Source organism: Carettochelys insculpta, chromosome 6, assembly GCF_033958435.1.
Source record: "Carettochelys insculpta isolate YL-2023 chromosome 6, ASM3395843v1, whole genome shotgun sequence".
Lineage (NCBI taxonomy): Eukaryota > Metazoa > Chordata > Testudines > Carettochelyidae > Carettochelys > Carettochelys insculpta.
In genome coordinates, this window is record NC_134142.1 from 7,394,498 (window position 1) to 7,421,705 (window position 27,208).

Consider the following 27,208-nt stretch of genomic DNA (forward strand, 5'->3'; position numbering starts at 1 on the left):
AAGCAGCTGGGCTGCAGAGACCCTTGTCCAAGAAAGAATGCACAGACATGAGGTCTGCAACTGTGAACGTGCCTCAGAGATCAACAGCGACCAGTCTGGGTTAGGTGCACATAAGACCTAGCCATGGGTCAACTCGCAAACTGGAGTCCCTCCAGAGAGGGGGAACAAATCGGGCCATGACACCAACCTGCAAGGGCACTTGTTTTTAAAAGACCAAAATTGTAGATTTGGAGATTCGCATCTTGGGTGCCCAGCATTCTTGACCCACTGACTCTTCCACAGGAAAGAAAGAAGTTCGGTTTATTTCACTTGCCTGAGATCAGGAAGGGATCTAAGGTCCCAGCTGGCCAATCATTCAGGCATGTGCTTATGAAGCGCTGCCTAAAATTAACCCACGAAATCAGGGGCACTGCTCACCCTGCCTACAGGGAAGCATAAAACGGGTGCTTAGATTTTTGGCCAGACTCGCTCCCAGGCGGCGAGTGGGAACTCAGAGGCGCTGCTCTCCAAGGAGGGCGCGACGGACGCAGCACCAGGACCCGGAGGTGAGCAAAAGGGGGCGCGCCGCGCGCTGAAAGCCAGCAGGGCCCTGGCGAGAGCGGGCAGAGACCCGGCTGCGATAGCGCCGGAGCTGGGAGAAACTCGGAGTTACTCCCGCCGCTGCCCCTCAGCCGGGGAACAGCGCAGCGGCGGGTCCCCCGAGCAGCACGAACTGCAGCTGCAGCCGCTGGGCTGCAAGAAGGGAAGCGGCGGGAGCCGAGGAAGGGCGGCGGGGCGCCCAGCCAGCAGCTTTCCCGGTGCATCCTCCAGCCAGGAGCCGGGGCCCGCCCACGCCCGGCCCGGCCCGGCCCGGGCAGCCCCCACCCGGCCAGCGGGCGAACTGAAGCCGGCTCGGCGCCGCCCCCAGCAGCTCGCCTGGCTCTGGCCCACGGGGAGCGGCTCCACTCCGCCGTAAGCGCGTCCACACGCGGCCCGCTCCGGCCGCCCTGTGCTGGGGCGGACCCGCCCGGGCTCCTGGGAGCGGGGTCCCCGGCGGCCTCACCTGCTGCTGCTGCGGCGCCGCGGCCCGGCGGTCCAGCGCGGCCCGGCCCGGCCCCAGGCGCGGCCCACCCGCAGCAGCGACGGCGGCATGTCGGGCTGGTCGCGACCGCGGCTGGCAGGGCCCCAGGCCGCTCCTCCCATGGCCTCGCGGGGAGGAGCCGCGCCGCGCGTTGCCGCCGCTTCTTGGCGCTACCCCGGGCTGCTCCCGGCAGCCATAGCGGGGGGGGGGCGGCAGCAGCTGCGCGCCTCAGGCCGCTGGGCCCGGAGCGGCGCCTGCGCCTGTCAGCGGCTGCCCCCGCCTAGGCCAAGGCCTGCAGCCGCGCGGGCCCGCGGTCACTCGCAGCGCGTCGGGGTCTGCTGCGGCCGCGGGCCGGGCCTAGCTCAGCGAGGGGCAGCCTAGGCCAGGGAACGGCCTCAGCGCCTGGGGCCTGTGGGCGGCTCTTCCCCAGCCGGCGCCGCCAGGGGTTAGCTGGGCAGGGCGCGGGCGGCAGCAGAAAGGGGTCGCTCCCCTGCAGGGCCCCACTGCTTCCCCTGGGACCTGGTCCCTTTCAGCCCTGGAGGGATGCGAGGCGTTACTGGGTGCCCAAGGGCTGGTCTCGTCAGCTACCTGAGCTCGATTTTTCTTTTATTGCAACGGAGAAAGTTTGCTGCGCGCAGCACCACGAGGCGGCAGCAAAACAGCGGCCCCGCAGCACTTCAGAGGCTAGCGAAATAACGTACGAGGTGCTGAGCTTTCGTGGGACAGACCCACTTCTTCAGCCCAGAGCCAGACCAGAACAGGCTCAATATTTAAGGCACAGAGAGCCAAAAATAGTAATCAAGGTTGACAAATCAGAAAAATATGATCAAGGTGAGCAAATCAGAGAGCAGAGGGGTGGGGGTGGGGGAAGTCAAGAATAAGATAAAGCCAAGTATGCAAAAGAGCCCCTATAATGAGCTAGAAAATTTCCATCCCAGTTCAAAACACGTGTTAATGTGTCAAATTTGAATATAAAAGAGAGTTCAGCAGCCTCTCTTTCCAAACTGCTGTGAAAATTCCTCTTCAGTCTATCTGACGAAAGCTCACCACCTAATAAATTATTTTGTTAGTCTTTAAAGTGCTACATAACTGCTTTTTTGTTTTACCCTACAATGTCACTTTGGCAACACTGATTTAAAAAAAAACATGGCTGGAAACCAGCAGAATCTGTCAACCATGTGCCTGGGCAATAGAAAACAATGTCCCATGGGCTGCAGCAGGTTGCCCACCACTGGACTAGATGAACAGGATGTTGCCTTCTGACCTTGAAGTCTGTATCCCCCTGTGTGCTGGATCCTAACAGCAGGATATGATTCTGCTCAAGCTCCCATTTGGGAGACTTCTCTGATCAGGTCAGCAGCAGGTGATGTAGCTGTGAATGTAAACTATTCAGCATTTATTTCCCTTTGAGTACAGATGCCCTCTGTTTAAAATTTAAAACAAACTTGATCTTTGATTCAAAGTTGCAGATTTAACCATGCCATTTCTTCCTGAGCACTTCAGCATTTTTCAGGTTGCCAATTAATTGGATGTCTGATGGCATACATGTATATCTGTAGCTGCTAAAAGTTAAAAGTATTCTCCAACTAAGTTACATAGTGTTTAAACAAAACAGAACACTCATAAGATATGTTTTCTTTGCATGCGACTAGTGTGGCAAGATGACAGATGCAACAAACTGACATTTCAGTAAACCTCTCTTTCAGTGCTGTGATGCTGTTGGGAAAATTCGTACAACCAGTGCCCAGCTTAAAGAAACTATCAGCCCCAGGTGCATGCAGGCACTTCTGGGGATGGCTGAATGCAGTTTTCAACAAGTAAGAAAAACAGAGCTATTTAATAGTTCATGTGCTAGTTAAAGCCTCTGATGAGTAGGCTCTGTAGCATGTATAATCAGTTATTGTGTAAACGTTAACCAGTTACAAGTCACAGAGGGACAGGAGAAATCTTTATCTGTTAAAGTGTTTTTCTTTTCAGATAGTAATAGAGAGGTAGCTGTGTTAATTTGTAAGTTAGCTTTGTTTTCAGATAGTAAGCTGTTGTCAGATAGTGATTGTTTCACACATTTTCCAGTTATAAAATCACAGATTTACAAAGGAGCATGTGCTTTAGTCAATAATCAAAACAAAAAGCAGTCAAGTAGCACTTTAAAGACTAGCAAAATAGTTTATTAGGTGAGCTTTCATGGGACAGACCCACTGCTTTAGTCAATAATGTTATAGGGTAATTTTATTTACCTTAATTGATAGTTGTTAAAATTTAAATTCTAGTTTCCTAAGTCCCCATCTTCCTTTGGCCTTGAGTTCATTAGCACTTAAATTCTGTCTCTAACATTCTAAATTTCCTTTATGAATTCAGAATTCACTCTGAATTGTCTTTCCCAATTTAATTTAGTTAAATAAGTTTTTTGTTTTAATTGTTTAATTTATTTCTCTACCTGTTACAAATGCCAGACATTCATAGTCTGCAATCAGTCTTCTCCAGCATTCTCTACCAAGTCCTAAAGATGAGTTCTCACAGAATAGATCCAAGGATTTTAACATTCCTGGCCTGGGTCTCTTTATAGTACTGCTAAACTTTGAGAAACAAGATGTCAGGAGTGACTCATAGGGAACAACCTATGACAGAATCAAAACTGAGTCAGGAGGCAAAATCCCACATACTTGTAAAGCCTGATTCTGGGCAAATTCTGGCTATCTCCTGCTTGTAGGCGTCTCTGTTTTTGTTTTTTTTCATCCTTTTGCAATACTTTGTGTAGCATTTTCATGCCAACCAAGTAGTTTTGAATTATTAATATAGGGCAATATGCACATGGAGGTTGGCAAAGGTAGAGTGCTGAGAACAGACAGGAGAGCGTGAGACAGAAAAAAGAAGTGGGAATTTACCTAGCAGTATTTTCTTCAATATATTACCAACACTTAGTTTTTATTTAATATAAATTAGCACAGGTTAACCTGAATTTTAAAAAATAGTGCAGATTTAGTAAGTTGACGTAAACCACTTCCCTGTGGCTCAGTCCTATCTTTCTCTTCTCCTTGTGTCACAATACACTTTAAAATATGTATTGTGCAACAGGCTGCAAATGTTGTAAAGCTGTAGGGATAGGAAGATCTAAATGGTTCTTCTGTGTTAACAGGGTAGACTATGAACGCATAAAGGCTGTTGGTCCTGACAGAGCAGCTTCTGAATGGCTTCTGCGGTGCGGGGCGCTGGTTCGTTTTCAAGGCTCTGATAAATGGCAGCAGGACTACAATGGTCTCCCCACTGGGCCTTTAGGAAAATACAAGATACAATCCATCGATGCCACAGAGTCCTGCATCATGTACAGAGGATTTGATTATTTGGGTAATCAAGAGACAGCTTTGCAAATTATATTTCTCTGTAAATTTCATCTGGCTTTGGGTCCTTTTTTGGTTTCTTTGTAACTCAATAGGCTTGATTTTTAAAAGAAAAGTTCTTGTGTTTCAATTGAAAAATATCAGATTGAGATCTTTCAGGACACAGATATCTTGGGAGCGTTCTCAGCCATTACTTGAAGAGCATTAAACAGTTGGGACAAAGATTTATTAGTTAAATGAGTTCAAAGTTCAGTATGCATAAATGTTCTGAATAAAAATGACTTACCAAAAATCAACACATGATTTAGAGTATTTGGGAAGTAATATTAGTGCTGATTTTCCTTAATCTGTCTTGGGAAAAGCTAGATAAGCTAGCTCTGAATTTCTAATTTAAAAGAAGTAGAATTTTAAAAAGCTGTTGCTTCTGAGCTCATTTACCCAACAAAGAACAAATATGGGACTTTCTTCTTTGTTATCTTAAATTTGCATAATTTAGTTGTTAGTTCAGCGCTTATCAGTCATGCTGTGCATTCTGATTTTCTCTCTGTTGCCTACTTCTATATAAAACCTTTGAGAATGTTAGTCACACATTTGCAGTTGTAAAGCCAACAGTGGGACTGCTGTGGAGTACAGTACCATAAGTAATTCATGATGCATTATGGCTCTTCCATATGTAGACATCTGTTGCACCAGGTTATGGAAGCATGAGAGCAAGATCTGACCAGCTGGCAGCCCCTCATTCCGTTTGCTCCTTCTGTTGTGATTTTTCTCTTTTCCAGATGGTCTCAAACATGTTGAAGAAATTAAGCTGTGCAAGTGCATTTATATTCAGGATGAATGTCTGCAGCGGATCAGTGAGACTGAGAGTTTACAGAAAAGTCTCCTGCGACTGATGATCATTTCTTGTGGGAATGTCACAGATAAAGGCATCATAGCACTTCACAAACTAACGTAAGCCATTGAGGGAATGTCTTGTAGAACATCAGTTTTGTAGCTGTTGCCACATTTGCATATTTAGAGTAGTTTTAGATGAGTAAAATTCATTATTTTCTTTATATTAGACTTCAGTAGTCATTGATATGCAGTGAAGGAGGAAGTTGAGTTTGAAAGTATCTGTGCTTTTTAAATTAATTACACTTTGTCTTGTAGTAGCCACTGACTCACTTCTTATATATTTACAGGAACCTTGAATATTTATTTCTGAGTGATCTTCCAGGGATAAGAGAGAAAGAAACTACCATTCAGATCCTTAAGAAATCAATGCCATCACTGGAGGTGGAATTAGATTTAGAATAAAGGCATCTTTACATAACTCTGAGGTGTCTTATTTCATTTTCCTTAAATGATAGGGGTTATAGTGCAGTTGTCACTGTGGTTATACAGGATTTCACCATGATTAAAGATCTCTCATCATGGCTTTGAAGCTTTGCACAGATGTACAGAATTACAATAGCTGCTTTCTACAAGATAAGTATGGAAGAGAAATGGGGTTTTGCTGAAGAACTAAACACTATACAGCTGACTGCACATTTGTCAAGTTCCACCTGATGCCTACTTGAGAGCTGTACAGTCTGTTTGAGAGTGTTACCAAATATGTACGGTAAGATTTTAGTAAACACTTGAAAACCAGTCTGAGTCACATCCAGATTTAAAGAAACTTCCAAAGATGGGCTCTGTAAATTTTGCAAGGGACTGCAGCTGGTAGGCTGAGCACTGTTTTCTGTGAAGAAGTGGATTTTCTGATGTGAGCACATGCACAGACTATCACTTTAAACCACTCTGGGCTTGTACCAACCAGAGAACAGGTTTGGGTGCACTTAATGAAATGAAATGAATTAGTAATATATTTCTGCCAGGTCTGATAGAGGTGGTCTACCTTCAGAAGCATCATAGTGTTTTTATGAACACTTTCTAGGATTTGGTGGGTAAGCCAGAAAGAGGCTTGCAGGGAATAATTGCCAGGCCAAGGAAGTAACTTACTAGCTCCACAGTTGAGACTTCCCAAAGCAGTGGAGGGGGGCAGGGAAGGAGGAGGGATTGAAAAACCACTACTGAGTCTCCATGACAGCCATGACGGTTTCCCTCTTTTTGTCTCTGCCACTCTGGGAATCTTCTAGGGTTCACTTTTCAGAGTGATCTCTGCTACTCAACTAAAAGGCTCCTGAGGACACAATGAAGCCACACAGGAGCACTGAGTGGGAAGGAGGAATCTTTGAGGAAAAAATATAACCAGTGTAATGGTTTAAACGCAGGCTTTGATGTATCTCCTACAGCTCCTTCTCTGCGACACTCAGCACCAATAGCAGGAGATGGGGTTAGGCCAGAGGTCAGCCACCTGTGGTTCCAGAGCCACATGTGGCTCTTTAAGAACCCACTTACGGCGCTGAGTGCTGCCACCGCAGACTCCACGTGTGGCTCTGGAGGCTGCCACCGCTTAAACAAACCTGCTGTTAAAACTGCATTTAGTTTGTTTTTGTTTAAGTGACAGCAGCCTCCAGAGCGGCTGCGCAGTCAGTTGCAGCGGGGGGAAGCTGTAGGGCAGGTAGCGCTGACGGAGGAAGCCGGCAGGGCTCTACCTGGGGGAAGCCAGCCTCCAGGAGAGCTGGGCTGAGGAGCTGCCAAGTCTGCCCCCACTGGAGCGGGGCAGCTGCATACAGATGGAGGCAGCAGTGAGGAGCAGGCAGGGGCAGAGGTGGGGGCCATGGAGGAGCAGCTGCAGTGCATGGAGCTCATCAGCTGAGGCAGGTCAATTCTGGGGTTGAAGGGGTTAAACCTGTGGATGCAGGGGGTGGGGGTGGGGCTGAAGGGGTTAAACCCTCTGGTGGGGGCCGAGAGGTGTTAAACTTGGGGTTGCGGGGGCAGGGTTGGGGCTGGAAAGGTTAAACCTGTGGATGGTGGGGGTGGGGCTGAAGGGGTTAAACCCTCTGGTGGGGGCCGAGAGGTGTTAAACTTGGGGTTGCGGGGACAAGGTTGGGGCTGGAAGGGTTAAACCTGGGAGTGGGATGGCAGTTTGGGGCTGAGAGGGCTTAACCCTGGGGGCAGGTTTGTGGGATGGGGAGGTGGATTTGGGGGCTGAGGCAGATAAAGCCCAGAGATGGGGGGTGGGGGTAACAACTTTCTAACTGGTACAAAGTGTGTGTGCCTTTGTGTGCACTGCTCTTAAACTAGAGGTTTCAAAAAGTGGTTTGCTGTTATTTACGAAGGATTGTCTCGTAATCGCGTGCACTGCGGCGCTTGAAGGATTGATTTTTGTAATTGAATTTGAAAAAATAGCTCTTCTCGCAATTTCAGTTGCAGACCTGTGGGTTAGTCTCTGCTCTTTAGCTTTTTGCTTACCAGAGTGTGGGCTTTTGTATTGGAACTGGCCTTGGGATTTACTTCACGGACTACAGAAAATTAAAGAGACTGTTAGGGAAAACGACAGCCTACAGTACAAGAAGCTGCAGAGGAACTGTCCCACTAATCTTCTGTGAGGTGATGCATACCAGCAATGCCACCTCTTTACGGGGTGCTGGTGAGGGAGCCTGAGGACATGTAGCATTAGCTGATAGGTTTCAGCAGTGGACCTGGTTTCTGATCTTACACATGCTGATGTAACTACTGACTTTCACAGAATTACATAGACTTCATCGGTACAAAGGAGCACAGAATCAGGCCCTGTGAGTTCATTTAGGCATCCAGATACTACAACCAGGGAGAATTGCACTAGTCTGGGCTTTGGCCAATCTCTGTTAGAGAGCAGGATGATGTAGGGGTCAGATTATCTCATATCTGCCTACCCTGGAGTTCTTACATCTTCTCCTGAAGGATATAACTCAATATTCTGCACTAGATGGAAACTCTGGGCTGAGCCTGTCTGGCAGCACCTCTCTTCCTACGGTTCAGAGTGGCCATGGCAGGAGTTGTGTTTGGGAATCCCAGCACTGTTCACTGCTCACAGGTCTAGAATCAGACATGCCACCTACATGCTACTGAACTAGCCAGCAGATTTGCTGTTTCATCAAAATGCAAGGCTGGCATCTTTCTGTGGGCAACACTGGCCATGTCTACACTAGCCCCAAACTTCGAAATGGCCACGCAAATGGCCATTTAGAAGTTTACTAATGAAGCGCTGAAATACATATTTAGCGCCTCATTAGCATGCGGGCAGCTGCGGCACTTTGAAATTGACGCGGCTCGTCCCAACGGGGCTCCTTTTCGAAAGGACCCCGCCTACTTCGAAGTCTCCTTATTCCTGTGAGCAGATGGGAATAAGGGGACTTCGAAGTAGGTGGGGTCCTTTCAAAAAGGAGCCCTGTCGGGACGAGCCGTGTCAATTTCGAAGTGGTGCGGCCGCCCGCATGCTAATGAGGTGCTGAATATGTATTTCAGCGCTCCATTAGTAAACTTCGAAATGGCCATTTCGAAGTTTGGGGCTAGTGTAGACATAGCCACTGAGACTTAAATTTTAAGGACATAACCAAGCACATACGTGGGGGACAATGATTGAGAAGAAATGACATAAAATGTATTGGTCCACTTACATGAACATTAAAGTATAAAACAAATAATCTGTCCTCACTAGACTGTTTGGCTATATGCCCCACTAAAACAATGTCAGGTTTTGAACTGCTTTAGACTTACGACAGTCTACAAGAGAACAACGTTTTCTTTCTGGATTCAGACAGCTGTTAAATACGTGGCTGAAGTTGGACTGCACACATCACTGACGTACGCCATTATCAAACACTGACACAAATCACAAGGTGAGCTACATTCATTTTATTTAAACCCAATAAAGTATTACGAGCCAGAGATTACACAAAGAAATGAGATTTACCCTGGTACAGATCTTCCGGAGGCCATCCTGCCCTTTCCTCTCCAATATTATAAGCAACAGGTGAGCAGTTTCTGGTGTTGCCCACGTAAGTGAAATCTCTTGGTAATGCCAGAGAGAGACAGGCAGGCAAAATCTAAAAATATATTTCAAAGCGACAGCAAGGCTTTACTAAAAGACCCTGTCTCCCCAAAACCAGTGACGATGCTGTAGTTTGTTGAGCATTTCATTACATCTGCATCAGGCTTTGCTAATGCTCCTAATACAGGGGTGGGCAACAATTTTTGCTGGGGGGTGGGTGGGTGCTCCTCCAAGATTTTGGTAAGTGGGCAAATGATGCACTTTCCTATGGAGGGGTTGTGTGGTTTGGGTGGAGAAGAGAGCTTCGGGGGTGCAGGAGAGAGTAGGAGGTCTGAGAAGGAGTTTGGGTGAAGGAGATTGAGGTGCAGGGTGGGGGAGAGGGTATGGGGGCAGGAGAGGATTCTGATCTGGGGAGAGGAGTAGGAGGGGGTGCAGGGTCTTGGATGGAGTTGTGACCTGGGGGAGGGAGGTGCAGGAGGTTTGGGTGGTGACCTGTGGCAGGGAGTTAGGGAGCTGGATGGGCGGAGGTGCCAAAGGCATGCTCTGGCCAGGAGGTCTTACCTAGATGGCTCCCAGTCAGCAGCCCGCAGCACCCTGAGGTAAGCTGCCACCTGCTGCAGCTCCAGGCTATTCAGAATGGCTGGAGGCTGCATGCCCCTTATGGGGGTGGAAAGAGACTTCACGTGCTGCACCCACCCCAAGTCCAATCATCACAGCTCCCATTGTCCGGTTATCGTTGCTGGGCAGACTTAGCATTCCCCATTCAGAAGCCCCTGGATTTGGGGTGGTGGTGGGTGTGGGGCTGCTCCAATAGGCTCTGTGTCTGCTGGTGGGGTAAGTCTCCATGATGGACACCAGCCAGGGCACCTGCTGTTCTAAGGCCCATGCGTCACAGGTGAGCTGGGAGCAGCAGAGCTCAGGAGCAGACAGCAGGCTGGTGTCCCTCCCTCTGAAGCACTTTGCAGCAGGTAGTGATGATGTGAACCCTCTAGCAGGGAACATGGTCAGACTTAAGTATAGGCAAGGGGAAACTGGCGGGGGGAAGAACTCATTTTAACTGTACCCTCGGACTCTTATTCTGATTTCAGACCAACTGTTTAAATTAACTTTATCAATTAGTGTAATTCCCCAACTTTTCTTTAAATGTAGCAACGGGGAAAGAGTAATTTACATTTTGTTAGTCTCAGGTTTTGTATTTTTCTGTGTATGTGTGACTTAACTGAGTGATGGATCAGTTAACCGACTGCTTACCAGTAATCCACCGCGGAGAAAACCTGCCTGGATGCTAACAGAAGATGGTTCAGACTCAGCAAATTGTGCCCATTTGGTGATCAAAGCCATTAACTGAGATTTACATGAACCAAACTTAAGTTTTGGGGATCTCTGAGTTTCTTCTGACAGTTTTATGTGGACTGAACATAAAACAGTTCAAATTTTACTTTTGGTTTCTGTTTCTGGTAACGGTGAAGATGATGTTTGTCGGTTATAAAATAGTTATGTTATAAAAAATTAGATTATTTGTTTTTTCATTGTAAGATTTTATAAAGTGATTTGATTAAATTCATTTCTTCGGTTCCTTTCAGGACTGGAATGCGAGAAGCTGACTCTGTGCACTCCTTGCTGAAAATCCGTAGACAGAACTCTGGGTCTCCAGCTACTTTTCTGTGGGAGTTGGGTTTTTGTTTATTTGTTTTTTAAGGTGCTGGCAAAGGGCAATGAAGTGCCTGTTTGAGGTTACATGAAGTCTCCCCAGCCCTCTGCTAGCAAGGGGTACGTGGTGCCTGAAGGGAGCTGCCAGCCATTTTGAACTGCCTTGGGGCCCCGGTGGGCAGGCTGTGGGCTGGATCAAAGGGCCTGGTGGGCCAGATCCACCTCTCAGCCATACCTTGCCCACCCCTTTCCTAATACCTTCCTTTCACTTTTAAAATATTTATATTACACCACACTGAGCCACATGAATCATTGCTCCAGGGAGATGAACAGTCTCCGGCCCCGGTCTTACGAACTCTCACAAGTAATTTCACTTACATAGAAAGTCCCATTGTTTGGCCTACTCAGGTGAATAAAATTGTGCATAAGGATGAGTGTTTGCAGGACCATCTCTTCAACGCTGTGTAATATATTTTTTTTATTTTTAATACTTTGACACAATGGGACTTTCTGAAACAAACTGAGCTGGCTTGCTTGTGACTTTAGTGCAGAGTCCTGACTGCGGGCAGTCTGTGTATTTTATTAAAGTCACACGCTGTAAGCATTAGTGCTTGGTAACGCTGAACCACAATATAACAACAAAACAAAACCAAAACACTTGTCTTCTCACTTATATATAGAATACTGATGAACATGCAGCTCTAAGCAATCTACGACAGTGGCTTCCTACCACTGGTGACCCACCATAAACAAGTGTCAGAGATCACTTATGTGTCTATTGTAAAACTGACATTTAGTTTTTTGCTCTAAGTCTCTTCCTTTTAGCACTTGTTGAAGGCTTGCATTTTAAACAATAAATAGCTTTGTCTTAGTAGTAAATTGCCATCTTGTTAGATGTTGGGGAAATGGTAGTTTAATTTTCTTGCGTTGCCATAATACTTCTTGTTATCCAAAGCTGGTAAAATGTTACTGCTGGTTAACTGAGGCAGGTACTGTAACTAAAGCAGAAGTCACAGTTTACACTTTCATAGGATTCTGAAGTAATTTTATGCATTTCTTTTTCTAAATGATACTGTAAGCCCCGAGAAAATATTTGGACTACATAAAACAGTTATGCACTTTGCTCATTTAGAGACTTGTGATCACATGAAGAAATGCTTATCTTGGCAGGAAATTGCCTTGGAAAAGCTCTTAAAATTTTACTCAACCCTTTTATCATGGGCAAACAATTAATTTTTGACAGGCAAGTACAAGACTGGTGTTACTATCAGTCAGTTGCATGGCAAAGGGCAGAGGAGTTGATTTGATCCATGAAATGTTTCCATGGGTCTTAATTTCAGCCAATGCAAGTGAGAATTCCACATGAGACATTCTTTTTAGTTTAGAGGAATTGTCCTAGATTGTTCCAAAAACCTCTTCTACTGACAATTCAAACTCATAAAATTAAACAATGCCAGATGCTATTCACCCAATAGTCCTAAAGGGACTAAAATATGAAATTGACCACTAAGTATGGTATGTAACCTATTGCTTAAATCAGCGTCTGTACCAGAGGACAGCAAAGAGGACACCCATTTTTAAAAAATGCTCCAGAGCTGATCATACTAGTTACAGGCTAGTAAGCCTAACTTTAGTACCAGACAAATCGGCTGAAACGATGAAAAGAACATCAAACACGCAGATTAGCGGGAGTTTGCAAAAGGAAATCATGCCTCATCAAACGCACTCAAAATTCTTTGCGAGAGTCAAACAAGCATACGGACGGGGTGATCCAATGGATAGTGCACTTGGATGTCAAGAAAGTTTTGACAAGGTCCTTTACCAAATGCTCTAAATCCGTGGTCCCCAATACGTTTGCCACTCATCACGTGGTGAACAGGACACCGCGGTATAGCAATTCTGGGCTCTGAAGCCACGTGTGGCTCTTGGAGCTTTTAAATGCGGCGGCTCAGAGCCACACACGTGCGTGCCCCCCAACTACTCTGTGTACGCGCCCCATGGGTTGGTGGGACACGTGCTTGGCAGCTGCAGCTCCGGTCCCCTGTGTGGTTCTGGCCCCCTTCTGCCGAGGCTCCTGCTGCGGTGGCTCTGGTGAGTTGCTGTGTGTGTGTAGGGGGAGGGGCTACTCTCCGGATTGTCACGGCGAGTGGGTTTGTGTGTTCCAATGAACCCGAGACCGATGCCATGGGGAGCATTGTACTCCCAGAAGGGTCACCCATGGCGGCAAGATCAAGGGGGAGGGGCCAGATGAAGAACGATCCTAAAAGTCCTCAATGGCAGAACAGACGGAGGACGGCCAAGGTAATGCTAAAACATCTGTGAAGGTGGATGAAGGTAGCTCTGGTTATTAACCATTTGTTGACTGCTCATCCCGTGTCTCAAAGATGGGCCCTAAAACTCAGACTGCTTATGTGCCTTGCTAGCAAGCCAGCCCAAACTCTCTTTTTGGGTTAAAAGTCAGAACCAACATTTCTGCAGCCCACTGCTGGCCTATTCCTCATTCCCCCAAAAACTGCAGAGATAAGAATTACAATTCCACCGGCTGGAAGCTACAGAAGACGATAAGGCATTAAATGCTATGCAGGAAGTCTTACCCCAGGCATGTGCTTTCGAGTTGGTCTGGTTGGTTTCCGAGTGGCTTTTTCATGCTCCTTTCCCAAATCTGCTGCTTCTCTCATGCTGTCAAAGTACGGATGCTGCAGTAACTGTTCACACGTGAGCCGCTCTGCCGGGTCCATATGAAGACAGCCCTAACAAAATATAATACAAGAATCACGCAGCTGATCTTTCTGTGTGTAGTGTTATTAAAACGTTACTTATGTCAAAGCAAGCTGGTTTTAGGGTTGGAAGAGACCTCAGGAGGTCACTGAGTTTACACCCCCCACCAAACATCTCTGGGCTCTGGGGTTTTTTGAAATGGCTCTTTGGAGTCTGAGCTTTCCAGGGTTAAGAGGCAACACAGAATTCCCCAAGCCTGGTCTCACACACAGTTGGCTACCACTGAAAAATCCTTAACCTGGATAAGCTAAATAGAGTTTAAGTGTGAATTCAGTACCGGTTGTCCACTTATCATGGGCATTGTCAAGTAAGTTTTCTGCGGTCTCATGAACTTTTTTCACGGTCACCAGTCCTGGCTCACAGTGTTCTGTGCTGTTGAGAATGGGTAGATGATACAGCGAATTGGTGCAAGCTAGTCTAAATATACTAAGCCACTCCACACTGGATGGGGAAAGATGGAAGGAAATAGCGAGGGAGGCATTGGACAACAACGGGGGTGTGACCATGGTGGTTGTTGATGATGATGATGATGAAGAATTTACCCCTAAGGGACATCTAAGCAGTGGATGTATTGGTAACGCTGCCAGACAATACTGACCTCGTGTGGTCCGGCAAATTCTCTGCTTCGGCACTGGTTAGGGCCCCAGGGTGCCGGACAAGAGAGGTTCAGACTGTGCTTCACCACAGGCTGTGCTTTGCTTACCTTCATTAGTCCTAGAGCAGGATACGAAATGTTAGGGAATTTCACTTCTAGTGGCTCCTGGAAAAATACACAGAATATTTTAATTATTATTTTGATTATTTTAATTAACTGTTTCAATTATCAGAACACCGTTACAAACATACTTTTCCACACCACATGCTGCATTCATCATCTCTTTACACTTCCAACTCAGCCTGTTTCACAAGCAGCATCATTTTAAATATACCTGAGTACAGTTACTGTATAAACAGACTGTTGTTAAATGGTGCTTTGTTTTTTTGTTCTGTTTCCTCCCAGCACCCACATTTTTATGCTATCGCAGTCTCATGATGATCTGAATCCAGTTCATCCAGTGCTAGATATACAGAAGGGAATTTTTATGGTGGATTGAGGACAAGGAACAACAGAATAACACAGGTCCGTGAGAGTTGAACAATGAGGAAACAGTAAAGTGATTACACAGGTATTAATTGTATAACAAATAACTAGGTGTAACGGTGGCCACATGAGGACAGATTAAAAAGACTGGGACTTTTCATCTTAGAAAAGAGGAGACCAAGGGGGATGTGACCAAGATCTATAAAATTATGACTGGTGTGGAGAAATTAAATAAGGAAAAATTATTTACTTGTTTCCATAAAATTATTAGATAGTGGGTTTAAAACAAACAAAAGGAATTATTTGTTCATATAAAGCACAGTCAACCTGTGGAACTCCTTGCCAGAGGAAATCACGAAGACCAGGACTTTAATAGGATTCAAAAAAGAACTAGAAAAATTCATGGGGGCTAGGTCCATCAATGACTATCAGCAAGGATGGGTAGGAATGGTGTCCTTAGCCTCTGTTTGTCAGAAGCTGGAAATGGGCAACAGAGGAAGGATCACTTGATGATTACCAGTTCTGTTCACTCCCTCTGGGGCACCTGCCATTGGCCACTGGCAGAACAGTGGATCCTGGGCTAGATGGACCTGTGGTCTGACCCAGTATGGCCATTCTTAAGTACGTGGAATAAGATAATCATCTCCAGGTACCAGATGCAAATGAACACCAAGAAGAGGTCTGAGTGGTTTGACTGGGGGTGACAGGATAACAACGATCAAAGGAAAATTGAAAGAGGGCATCAGAATAAACGAAAATCAAACAAATGAGATGGGACTGAGGTAAAGTCACCTGCAACACAGGCTCCCCGGGGATGTGGCAACAGCTTTCCGGGTCACTTACCGCTAGACAGGGCAAAGCTTTCAAGTGCGCATCTAGGGAACAAACCCCCATGAGCAGAGAGAGGGGCAAGCAGAGCTGACAACAGGCTTCTCCACTGACCCTACGAAGTAGAGCCACGATCGCACCCCCGACCTCATGGGACCCGACTGCAAGTGCCAGGCTGGGGTTGAGGTGGGCCAGCAAACGACTGACCCTTTTGGGCCTGGGCCAGGTTGGCTTCCCTCAGCTCGTCCATGCACCAGTGGCTGCATGCCCGGCTCCTGCTCCGTGCTGCATGCCCTGCAGGGTGAGTGTGCCAAGGAGTCACAGCACCTGTTGCTTGGCAATGCACACATAGCAGGGCCGAGGGCAGCAGCTGGCAGGAAGGGGGCACACAGCTGGTGGTGCTGCGCCAACCCCCCGCTGCTGTAAGGAGGCATCAGGAGCACCGATTCAAGCTCAGGAGAAGGGCCAGAAGGAGCTGGGTCAGAAAATGACTTGGCCCAGGTTGGGGGGCTTGGGGCACAGGTTGGATGGCATTGCTCACGTTCTTAAAGTGAAGCACGTACTTCAGCTTTTGTAGGATCGAGGCCTGCACTGTCCAGTAGCAATGACCACCTTAGTGTAGCACTTCCCATGCACAATACCAACTGCCCCAGAGTAACAGCTTTTAGCTGTGCCTCAGGCCATGGGTTGCCTCCACCGGGTCATTAATCCCTAGGAAGTGCTCTGAGTCTCGATCAGTCTCAGCCTGAGGGAATTGCAGAGGGAGGACTCCCGTTTTATGCGTATGCAGCTCTGTGAATGACAGCCTAACTACGCACCCCTGGAAAGTCCAAGCAAGAACACGTCTCTATTCAAAACCCAGCCCTCCCATTCGCACAGCATACAAATGGCTGCTAAGTACAGGACTCAAGGAAATTCAACAGATTTTTGGAGCATAAGCTTTTGTGGGCAAAATCCCGCTTCGTCAGATGCATCTGACAATGTAGGTCTTTGCCTATGCCAGCTTAGGCTCCAATAAACTTCTTAGTCTGTAAGGTGCTACAAGACTTCTCGTTGGTTTTGCAGACACAGTAAACCCCCGCTTTACGTGATTTTGACATACGTGCTAATCGTATTAACCCGAATGTCGAAATTCCGGGCGCCAGCCGCCCACTTTCCCCAGCTGGGGCAAGCGGGTGGCTGGAGCCTGGGGTGGGGACATGGCTTCCCCTGGCTTTCCCCAGCTGGTGAAAGCCACAGGGCTGCCTCTTTCAGTGCCCCACTGCTGGATCCAAGTGCTGAAGCCAGCGGCGGAGTGCTGAAAGGAGCAGCCCTGTGGCTTCCCCCGGCGTTGGCCGCCTGGGGGGAGCCAGGGGCATGCCGCTGCTGGCAGAAGTGGGGAGAAGGGAGGCAGGTAAGCCTCTCAGCCCCAGGGAAGAAGGAGCCAAGTGCAGCAGTGCCCGGTCAGTTTGCTGGCTCCCACAAGCAGCGGGGAGCCAGGAAACTGATGAGGCGCTGCTGCGCCAGGCTCCCAGCTCCCCACTGCTAAACAGGAGCCTGGAAATTGACCAGGTGCTGCTGTACCTGACTCCTGGCTCCCTAGGGCTTGGGGTAGGAGGGAGGGGCCCCCCTCCCCCAACTTGCACAAAACTTGACTTACGCAGGGGTTGGAATGCAACCCCCACGTAACTCAGGGTTTTACTGTACAGACTAACATAGCTACCCCTCTGACTCAAGTAAGTTCACAGGGCTCTCTTACCTTGTTCTCTGGATCTGGAATTTGCACGCCACTGAAGAACTGATTAGAGCTGAACACTTGCTGATGCCTGGGGATAAGATCCCCTTGGAACAAGAATAAAAAACCAAGTCAGGTGAATTGGCTATTTTATTAGCCCACATCTTACAAGCTTATCCTGTAGCAAGGCTGAAATTACACTAAAGATGATTTTTAAATCAATACCCTGGCAGCAAGAGACCTAATAATACAACATTCACTTACAAACAGTAAATATCCATCAGTGATTTGATACAACTTAACTGATTAAAAGTCCTGATGACCATTCAAACGATTGCTATGTTGCAATAAATTGGCCAGTTCGTGACTCAACTGTTGAATGGTGTGTCATTGACCCTACACTGCTAATGGAGATTCTCTTTCAGCAGAAGTTATAGGAGCCTGTGCTTTTGGAACTAGCCATCCAACTTCTCTCTGCACTGCTCCCACCCAGGTTTGAATTGCTATGCTTTGTGCAGAGTGACAGTTATGCAATTGGCTGACTTGGATATTTATTTTTCAATATTATTGCCGCACTCAGTTGTCTTTTCCTTTGCTGTTGGGCCATTTACCAGCCTGGAAGACACCTTATTATAAAAACAAGGAGCATACCACGTAAGAACAATGGCACCTAAATGAAACTGCTCCGCATCAGCACCGAGACTGGTATCCTTCATAGTTAGTACTTAGGACATCTCCGTGGCTGACTGAATATAAACATAGACAAATGTCCAAGTGTGAGAGCTAGAGGGTGCTGCAAGAACAGCCAAGAGCTCCAGCTGCAGGACTCGGAAGCCAAGTGGTGCTATCCTGTTGTTACCCTGGTGTCCAAGGCTCTCTAACACAAGAGAACGAACACTGGTGAGGCGTAGACAATCATACAGATAAATCCCCTGCTCAAATCTAGCAAATGGAACAGTCCACTGCTGTGATGAATGACCGACCAGAGCCACTGTTTGTTTTGGGTTTGACTGCACCATTGGCGAAGGACATGCTTTGTTCCCAACAGGAGCTGAAAGGTTACGCCAGCCCAGCGCTCAGATTAATGCCGTGTTTCAACACTTTCATCACAGACAGGGCTTTGCTCCTACTGTTCATGTCAATGGGCCCTTCCTTTATGAACGCCGAAATGGGGACGATCATGTCTTACATTTGTAACCTTCCTTTTAGACAGCTTCGAACAGGTTAACAGCAAGAACGAGCTGAGATACAGTAAGAAGCGGCATATATTAATGCCTCGCTCTCCCCACAATGATTTCATAAGCCTGGTCTGATTATGAAGGAGCAGCTGGGATTGATCTGGATGTGAAAAAATCAAACCAACCCAGGACTAATGTAGTACTGAAAGCGCTAGAAGGACCCAGCTTTCGTCAAGTAGCTCTCCACTGCAAATCATTCCTTAACCAGACTCCTTTCCATAGCCTGGCCCAAAGGGAAATCTGTTGGAGCAGAAATCCCTTTCTTACAATAAATGGGAACTCTCCTAAAGCTTAAGGGGGAGCATTCCAGGGCTGGTGGGTAGCAAACCAACCAGGACTAGGAACATTATTATATGTGATAAAATACATTTTAACTCCAAAAAGGACTAATGGACTTTTAAATGGTTTCTACGTTACCCAGTAAAAAATACCAATTTTGGTCTATCCAAGAATCATATTAATATCGAGGTTTTTTTCCCCCAGAGCTGAGAACGTATTCTGTGTGTTAACCCCAATGTGAAATAGAGGCAATAAAAGCTAAAAATTGCCACCTACATTTTTAGGGGTACCTGCAGTGAGGCAGAATGGTCATCCTCTGACCCAGAGAGGAAGGGACCCCGGCTAACCCACTACAGTGCCCAATGATACATGTGAACACTGATCTGCTTAAAACCTCAGTTCTAAATCCAAAACTGACTAATGATGCCTTTGTTGCTAAGCAACTGACAGCTGGGAGAACCTCAACCATTAACTGTTTGCAGTGTCTTCCTCTGGATTGTCTGACCCTTTCACAAAACATACTTTGTTTGAAACATCCCCTCTGCTGGAATTAGCCAAACCCAGCTACTCCTCACACAAAGGCATGTTGCTTGCCACCACTGCTGGGAAATGTTGTGGTCACCTCAAACCTTCATGCAGTCCACATGGGACGATAAAGCCAGGGAAGAGACTCGTGTTTCCCAGAAAGCTTGTGATGGAGAAGGAGTAAGTTGTTTAAAAATAAATGAAAAAAAGTCTTCTGTAAAAGAAGTTTTCCATGGATAGAAGCAAAGAATTGGAAGGATGACAAAGTCTCTGGCTACTGTAGATGCAGCTCAAGGGGACAGCAGGGGAATCCAGGGAACAGACATAAAAATAACTGTGGCTCACAGCAAACTGCAGCAGTACTATTAAGGGGCCTGAGAAATATCCATCAAAGGAAGTACCCTGGGACTCTCAGTCAGGTCCACAGTGCTCAGCTATCATGGTGATGGGCCTGGTTACAACTACCTGGGCCAGAACAAAGGGAGTCTTGTCCTGTGGCCTTTGGAAGACAAGACACAGGGGCAGGAAGATCATTCTCAGCCGGGGAATGGCAGAAGAAGGACTCTTTGGAGTTACAAAAGACTGGAGAGGGAGGGAGAGAGATTAGGGCTTAAGTCAATAATTCACAGTAAGTGATCTGCCTCCTGAGGCCCCTTCCAGCCCTAGGATTCTATAATTCATAGGAGTCTATGTAAGTTAGGCTCAACTTCTGCCAGGAAATACAGTTCTGCTGATAGCTTGGGAAGCGCTGCTTACAGCCCACAGCCTTGTTCATTTATATGTAAGGAATGTGCCAGCAGGAAAGCAATGCTGCTGAAGGCTGGGAGGAATGTGTCTCCCAGGGATTATATGCATGAGAATGGAAAGGTGTGCATATGTGATACCTTGCAAACAAAGACTGATGGGTAGCAAGGAAGCAACGAGATGTTGTCTATTGTAAACACATTGTTGTAAAATCACAATTTACACTGACACTCAGTATAAGAATTGTGAAATCTCACCAATGCTCCAAGTCATTGTGGGGGACGGGGCAGTCGATATAACTGCATAAGACATGGACTACACAGGGCTCCCTGGTTTAAAGCATTGTAAAGCAGCTGGGGAGGGATATGGGTTGAACTAGCTAGCTGAGTGCCTTGGTCCTGTCTATGCCTTGTCTATATAGCTAAAAGCCTGGTTTGACTAGTCCTCCCCACCTGTTAAAAGATAGAGCTTCATACTAGTGGTTTTTTTAATGAGACTCCACTTTAGTAGACATCAAGAGCTGAAATCAGAGGGTGGCAGCTGAGGCCACCATGAGCTGAAATCACAGGGTTTTGCCTCAGGCCAGACCCACAATGGATGGATGGATGGACAGTGCAACTGGTGGGCAGCTGGTAGGAGGAGCAGTGGACAGTTTGACTGGTGGGTGGCCAGTAGGAGGACCAGTGGGCAGCTGTGACTGGCAGGTGGCCGGTAGGAGGAGCAGGGGATGGACAGACGGCACGACTGGTGGACGGCTGGTAGGAGCAAGCAGAACGCCAGACCGGCACAAAGGTGGCATTGTCTCAGGTTCCATGAGGGAATGCATCAGTGTGAGGTGTCCGGGCCTGCACGGACTGGACCAAGTTGTAAGTGAGGCATTTGAATTGGGGGGTGCAGAGAAAGCTGGGTGTGTGGACTGGCTGTTTACAGTATTGGACTGGTGAGCGTGAGAGGCCAAGGACATTGCCCAATACAGTTGAGCTGGGACAGTTACTTGAGGATTGGTTATGAACTCTGGGTGTGATAATTTTCCCAAGCTTGTGCTAATTGACTTTTCTGCCTCTTTTATTAAAAGTCCTTTTCTACACTCAGACTGTGTGCTTGCGAGCGGGGAAGCATTGCCTCTCCAAGGCGCCCAGGGGTGTGTGACGTTCCCAGGCTACTGGGTGGGGGTTTGAGCCCGTTCTGTGGTAGATGGATGAAAAGGAACCCCTAGATGTTGAACCCGGCCCTAGTTGCTGCCAATTCCTTCCGGCAGAAGGGTTACATATATATCACATGCTACTGTTTCTGTCCCCAACAGCGGCTGGAGTAGCTAACTGAACACTGCACTCTAAGGCCAAGTCTGCGCTAGACCTGAAATCTGATCCCAGATATGCAACTCCAGCTATAACTATTGTAGGACTGGAATCAACATATCTGCAATCAACTTATCTGGCTGTCCTTACAGAGGGAGGTCACTGGGACAATTGCTCCTGTCGACCTCCCTTATCTTCACGATATTGAGGCGTACCAGGTTTGACCGTTGAGCCCTGATGGTTTGATTTCATGCATTCGCGCTAGGTGCGCAAAATTGAACCCTGGAAAAATCAACCCTTACTGGGTTGATCTCCCAGTAAGTATAGACACACCCCAACGTGTAGCTCCTGCTTTGGGCTCCATGTGGGTGAACCCTGTGGCAATGTGGGGCCAATTGCCAGTGGGGCGCCTAACATACTAACATGTGCTATGAGCATACAGAGCCCAGCTTAAAATTCACCCTCTGTGAGTATTTGCTCCGGGAAGGTGCAATCTCTTGAAAGCGACCAGAAGGTAAATGTGAAAGACTGAATACAACTGAATCAAAATTGTTTCTCTAAGCTGAAGGAACGTTTACCATTATGGGTTCTTCCACTTTTCACTCAGCTCATTAAAAACCACACCACCTCTGTATCCCCAGGCCACAGAAGAGTCCTAGAATGATCTAGCAATTGGGTGACAAACTTAAATCCTGGAGAAACGCTTCAGGAGCCAATGGGCACCACCAGCTACCTCTTGCAAACACACACAAGTACAGGGCTCAGTTCCACAAAATGCCAGATGAACCCAACTGCCACTGAAGTCACCAAGAATGCAGGGGACCATTAATATAACATTATATTATAACAGTATTATTCTTATGAGGGTCACTCCAGTGGGAGTTGTGGGGTTGAGCAGGCCCCAGGATCAGGCCCATCGTGACCACAGACAGACATAGTTGAGAAATTATTTGCATGTGCACACTGCTGCTGTTCAGTTGGGACTCCAAAGTGCAATGCACTGCCAAAGCTTGGGACTTGGAAGTGTGTTTGCACAGTGATCATTGCGCTATCCTCTGACACGACATTTCCTTCTGTGCCTCCAAACAAACCAGTAATCATTGCATTAATGGGAAATGAAGCAGCACAACTGGAGATGGAATTTAACTGAGCTCTGAACTCATGATCAGAGATTTTCCTTGCAGACAAATGTTGATTGTATTTGCAAACAATCAGGTTTGTGCAGTACTTGCCTGGTTTCCATCATTGCTAAATACAGGGGGATTAGAGCAGAACATAGCTGTAACCTCACTGAACTTACCCAAGGTTCTTCTGATTAAGTACAGCTGGTCCACATCTGATTTTCCAGGCCACAAGGGGACACCTGATAACAACTCAGCAAAGACGCAGCCTATTGCCCAGACATCCACAGGAGGGCCATACTGAGTATCTCCTACAAGTAACTCAGGAGAACGGTACCATCTGGTAGCCACATAGTCTGTGTAATAATCACTAGGTCCAGCTGGATTGTGGTCAGGAAGGATAGAAGGAAACAGAAATGTAGATCAGAATTATTAAAGGCAGTCTAACGAGCACGTTGCTTATCATCTCTACGAGATATTGCTACAGTAACCATCCCAAAAGTCACCCTTCCAGCCCAGCATGGCAGAAACCAACATGGGTTATTCCACTTATTCAGAACTCAACTTTCAATGCTCATGATTTGGTGAAATCAAATCAGTATTTTCTCAAAATCAGGCTACGGATCACGCCTCTGAGAGGGCACTGCCAATCCTCAGCCCTTGAAAACCAGAGGTTTTATCTGGAGAAATGGGCAAACCAAAGGGTTGCTGGAGGGCAGCCTTCCTGCACTAACAAGACTCTGCCTCAAGTGGAGGTTCTCTGTGGGTACAAACAGACCACATGAGGGTTTTCCTATACGTGTGGGTGTCCCAAAGACAAAGTCCATCTGTCACAAGGTGGCACTGGGTCTTCAAAAACAAAGAGGCTAGCGCTCTTGTGTCTCATCAGCTGACTCCAACAGGCTTCCAAGAGGACACCTGGCCCTAGGCAAGAAGTCCCTGAAGAAAGGCAGAGGAGCAGGTGAGCCCTGCTTGAGGAGAACAGGAGACAATGGGAGAAACTACTGGCTATTCACTGCTGCTTCTGAGGGCTAATGGGAAGAGCCAGAGGTTGATGGTGAGGCCATGGCTGGGCAGCCCCTTCCATGTTACAGGGGAGCTCAGGAAGAAGGAGAAGAACCAGCCTGATTTGGAAATACTGAGCGGACAAGCAGAGGGCAGTGCTGGAGGGTGGATACTGGGAGCCGAGGCAGAGGCCTAGGTGAGTGGAACACTGCCCAATGCCCTCCAGCAGCAGGCCTGCAAGGAGCACTGCAGGAAACTGAGTCCAGCACATGGAGCAGGTCCCGGAGGGACGATCCCTGAGCAGGGGCAGCACTCCTGGGCGGAGGGGCCTGACAGACAGGAACAGGGCAGGGAGCCTTCCCATTGGGCTATGGGAGAAAACTCTCAGGAGAGAAACAGGCCTGGAAACTCAGTCAGGAGAGCAAGGCCAGGCAGGGGGAACTGGGTGGGTCCTGGGACTGAGTGGCTAAACACTCTGGGATGGGTGACCCCTTACTCAGAGGTGACTGGAGTGGGGACTCTAATGGGGTATCAGCCATGTGCTTCTGGCCTCCTCCACCCATCCCAACCCCTCCCACATCCCAGTCCTGACCGCTGCTTCTGGTGTGAGCAGGACAGTCCCTGTTACCTAGGAGCAGTGTGGCCTAGGCAGCTCACACTGCTCTCAGGCTGCGCTGCTCCAGGGGAGGCTCCCGCACCCATCCAAAGCTGCACGGTGCTGATTGCGAGTGCGGAGGGGGGATGATGCTGGGGGGTGGGGGGGTGAGTGGCCCCCTGTGCACCCTCACGCGTCACCTGTGTCCTGACTGGGATTGAAGGGCTGCTGCAGTGTAGCCTAGTTTTGTTGGGGAAGGTCTGAAAGGAACAGCTTTTGACCACACAGGCTCTGTTGAACTTTATATGAACACAATGGCTTGACTCTGCTGCACTCGAGAGTATTCCTTTGCAAGGTTCATATTGGGGGGAAACTGAGGCAGGGAAACTACAGCAAATGCACTTGTTGTACCACAGCCCACGACAGGAAGGTGTTCCAGACATGACGGCCCTCAGACCGTCTTTAACAGCACCTAAACACCAGGTCAAAGACTTTGCCTTTTAAACAGGAGGCGTTCCCAGCACTTACTTAGTATGCGAGCAAATCCAAAGTCACAAAGCTTAATGACAGCATGCTTAGTTATCAGGATGTTTTCGGGCTTCACATCCCGATGTATGCACTGGAAACACAAACAAGTGAGTCGGTGAGACAAATCTGGAGCAGGTTAATTCTGACACGTTCACATTGCTGCGTGCTCCAGAGGCGTTCCTGTGACATGGACTGTTAACAGCGCCAATGGTGAAGAGGTTCTTTAACGCTCAAGCAGCATCCTGCTGGGCCCTCCTGTGACCCAGTCGTTCACTTTGCACTTGGGATAAGACACCAATTTCAGGCGCATCTTTCTCAGAATTAAGAAAAGTACCCAAAAATTTACTGGAGTAAAAGTGCAGGCCCATGGGGGGAGGGGGTGTACTTAAGTATAAGTTAACCCCCCACCTACTTGAATAAAAGTACATGCGCACGCACACATCACAGCAAGATTGTACTCAAGTATCCAGAAGTGAAAGCAGTTGCACTTTTACTCAAGTAACTTTCTGGATACTTTTGGGATCCTTTTTCCCACCTCTGATTTTTCGGCGTGGCTCAGGCAACCCCATTCTCCTCAAGTGGCCCAGCGTGCAACAATGGAGTGGCGCGACGGGCATTTACAGAGCTTGTTACATGTGCAAGGTTCATGGTGCTGACTAGTCCCAAGTATAATCCATCAATTTAATGGGAAAGAAGAGAGAGAAAGAGAAAAAACAACAAACTCAGTGAGCCAGCGAGGCAGGCTGCCAAGTTCCTGGCACTCAGCGTTACGCCACTCGACCCGTGGAAACAAAATGTTTGTTCCGAAGAGGACTCCCTCCCACCTTTTAAATCAGCCCTCGGCACAGAAAAAAACAAATCAAGAAGATAACAGCTAAGCTAGCATTAAGAAGCTCCTCTGATAAGCAACGCTCCCACCTCTACTGCCTTGTTCACAGCCTCCTTAAAAGATGGCCGAGGCCAATGTTCCCTCTAAATTTTTCCCACCGAGGGTGGAATAAATTTTATTGTGTGCACCAAGGATGCGCACCACCACTAGAAACCCATGCTGCCCACTGTTCCTGGCTGCGGACACACTGCTAATCAGCTGGGCTGCACCTCAGTTTCTCCTGGGTGGCTGCTTCCACTTCAAAGCATCGCTGTGATATATGGCACTCATGTTTATGGGACTTACATTGTGTTTATGGCAAAAGTTTACGGCTTGGAGGGTCTGCCAAGTGATGCTCTTCACGAGATGCTCTGGGACCCTGTTTTTTTAGAAAAAGTACCAAGAATAAATTTATTTGTAAAATGACATTAGGAGAAAGGAGGAGAATGAAGTTAAACTTAAATGGCAGCAAAATGCAGTGACATGTTTAGCTAGATGTCTAGATCCCCCAGCACAATGCTTTGGGACCATTTACACTACAGGTGTCACTTAACAGAGACAAGTTGCAAGAAGTCATAGAATCCTGGGGCTGGAAGAGACCTCAGGAGGTCACCCAGTCCAGCCCCCTGCTCAAGGCACACCCAATCCTCACGGAATCATCCCAGTCAGGATTTCGTCAAGCCAGGACTTAAAAACCTCCAGGGATGGAGATTTAATCCTCACCCTACCTGGTCCATCAGTACAGGAACCTGGAGAAAGGTCCACCCACATTACTGACAATGGAGGTTTTTTTCTGTCTGCTCCTGTCTACTGTTCCCACATTTTTATCCTGTAGACAGAAACTCTGCCTGGAGATTCCTAGAGACCCATCTGGTGTGTGAACCTCTTTTACAAGGTGATGTTTCAGCTACAGCTGTTCAGTCTGCAGTAGCTTCAAGGTCTGTTCAGAAGGGCCCTCCATGCTCTCCAGCACTATCCATGCGCTAAACAGACAGAGACGAGCACTGTAGGGGCAGTTTATGATGACAAGACACAAAGATTTACACCAGCTGAGCCCAATCCAAGGTTTTGGTGCCATTCATATCTGGAGACATTACCTCTGCCCCCTGGCAACCAAACACTGATGCAGGCTGGTTACTGGCGCCTCCTGTCCTGCGGCGAGTCTCACCACTCACGTGTCCTGCATCGTTAACTCTTCTGACATCCTACGAACAATGCAAATGGCCTGCCTACACCGACACTCCCCTGCTGGAGCTGCAGACAGTGAGACAAAGCACAACACTGGGACCAGCTCTGACTTGTGATCCCAGCGGATCACTAGAGTTCACCAATGCCAAGAGAGTGAAAGTTGAGCAAATGAGAGGGGAAAGGTTTGCTCTGCCCCTTTCCACCTATTTTACTTCAATGCCCACCCATTGTTTTAGAGAAGGGACATTATGTGAAAGCTTCAGCACCCATCTCCCCCTCGTTGTGGGACACTAGAGTTTGTAACATGTATCCTCAGCCATTCCCAAGTTCCCCCAGCCACACCTGGCAAGCCAGAGCTGACAGTCCTGAGGTTTCAAGGGCCCAACACAAATTTTTTGTGTTCCTCCAACCATTTTTATCCCTCTGAAAAAAGCCAGAAACCAGGGGGCCATTTCCAGTTTTGCACAAATCTT

At 47.6% G+C, this 27,208-nt stretch overlaps 3 protein-coding genes across 11 annotated transcripts in view; 1 reads left to right on the forward strand and 2 right to left on the reverse strand.

Moving 5' to 3' along the window:
- L2HGDH (L-2-hydroxyglutarate dehydrogenase) overlaps window positions 1-1,238 on the reverse strand; it is a 25,120-nt gene extending 23,882 nt beyond the window's left edge. For 2 of the 3 annotated variants that reach the window (XM_074996179.1, XM_074996178.1), the window contains exon 1: window positions 1,043-1,182. In XM_074996179.1, coding sequence (XP_074852280.1) covers window positions 1,043-1,182 — 140 coding nt within the window. Of the gene's footprint in view, window positions 1-1,042 lie in introns of all 3 variants that reach the window. The other variant, XM_074996180.1, reaches the window with a different exon arrangement.
- DMAC2L (distal membrane arm assembly component 2 like) lies at window positions 402-5,711 on the forward strand. Of its 5 annotated transcripts, XM_074996183.1 has the most exons (6): window positions 1,515-1,891; window positions 2,225-2,412; window positions 2,767-2,877; window positions 4,197-4,405; window positions 5,178-5,349; window positions 5,580-5,711. In XM_074996183.1, the coding sequence occupies exons 3-6, from the start codon at window positions 2,774-2,776 to the stop codon at window positions 5,692-5,694; spliced, it is 600 nt and encodes a 199-aa protein (XP_074852284.1). In that variant the 5' UTR covers window positions 1,515-1,891; window positions 2,225-2,412; window positions 2,767-2,773; the 3' UTR covers window positions 5,695-5,711. The 5 variants fall into 5 exon arrangements, with proteins under 5 accessions (XP_074852283.1, XP_074852286.1, XP_074852285.1 ...); XM_074996182.1 differs by lacking the exons at window positions 1,515-1,891; window positions 2,225-2,412 and adding an exon at window positions 402-545; XM_074996185.1 differs by lacking the exons at window positions 1,515-1,891; window positions 2,225-2,412 and adding an exon at window positions 578-951.
- A 3,439-nt stretch (window positions 5,712-9,150) lies between these two features.
- CDKL1 (cyclin dependent kinase like 1) overlaps window positions 9,151-27,208 on the reverse strand; it is a 40,722-nt gene continuing 22,664 nt past the window's right edge. Inside the window, exons 3-9 of one of the 3 annotated variants that reach the window (XM_074998510.1) lie at window positions 25,854-25,926; window positions 24,680-24,770; window positions 22,731-22,931; window positions 17,371-17,453; window positions 14,427-14,483; window positions 13,540-13,695; window positions 9,151-9,350 (exon numbers count right to left, since the gene is read on the reverse strand). In XM_074998510.1, coding sequence (XP_074854611.1) covers window positions 9,195-9,350; window positions 13,540-13,695; window positions 14,427-14,483; window positions 17,371-17,453; window positions 22,731-22,931; window positions 24,680-24,770; window positions 25,854-25,926 — 817 coding nt within the window. In that variant the 3' untranslated portion in view covers window positions 9,151-9,194. Of the gene's footprint in view, window positions 11,944-13,539; window positions 13,696-14,426; window positions 14,484-17,370; window positions 17,454-22,730; window positions 22,932-24,679; window positions 24,771-25,853; window positions 25,927-27,208 lie in introns of all 3 variants that reach the window. The other 2 variants (XM_074998513.1, XM_074998511.1) reach the window with 2 other exon arrangements.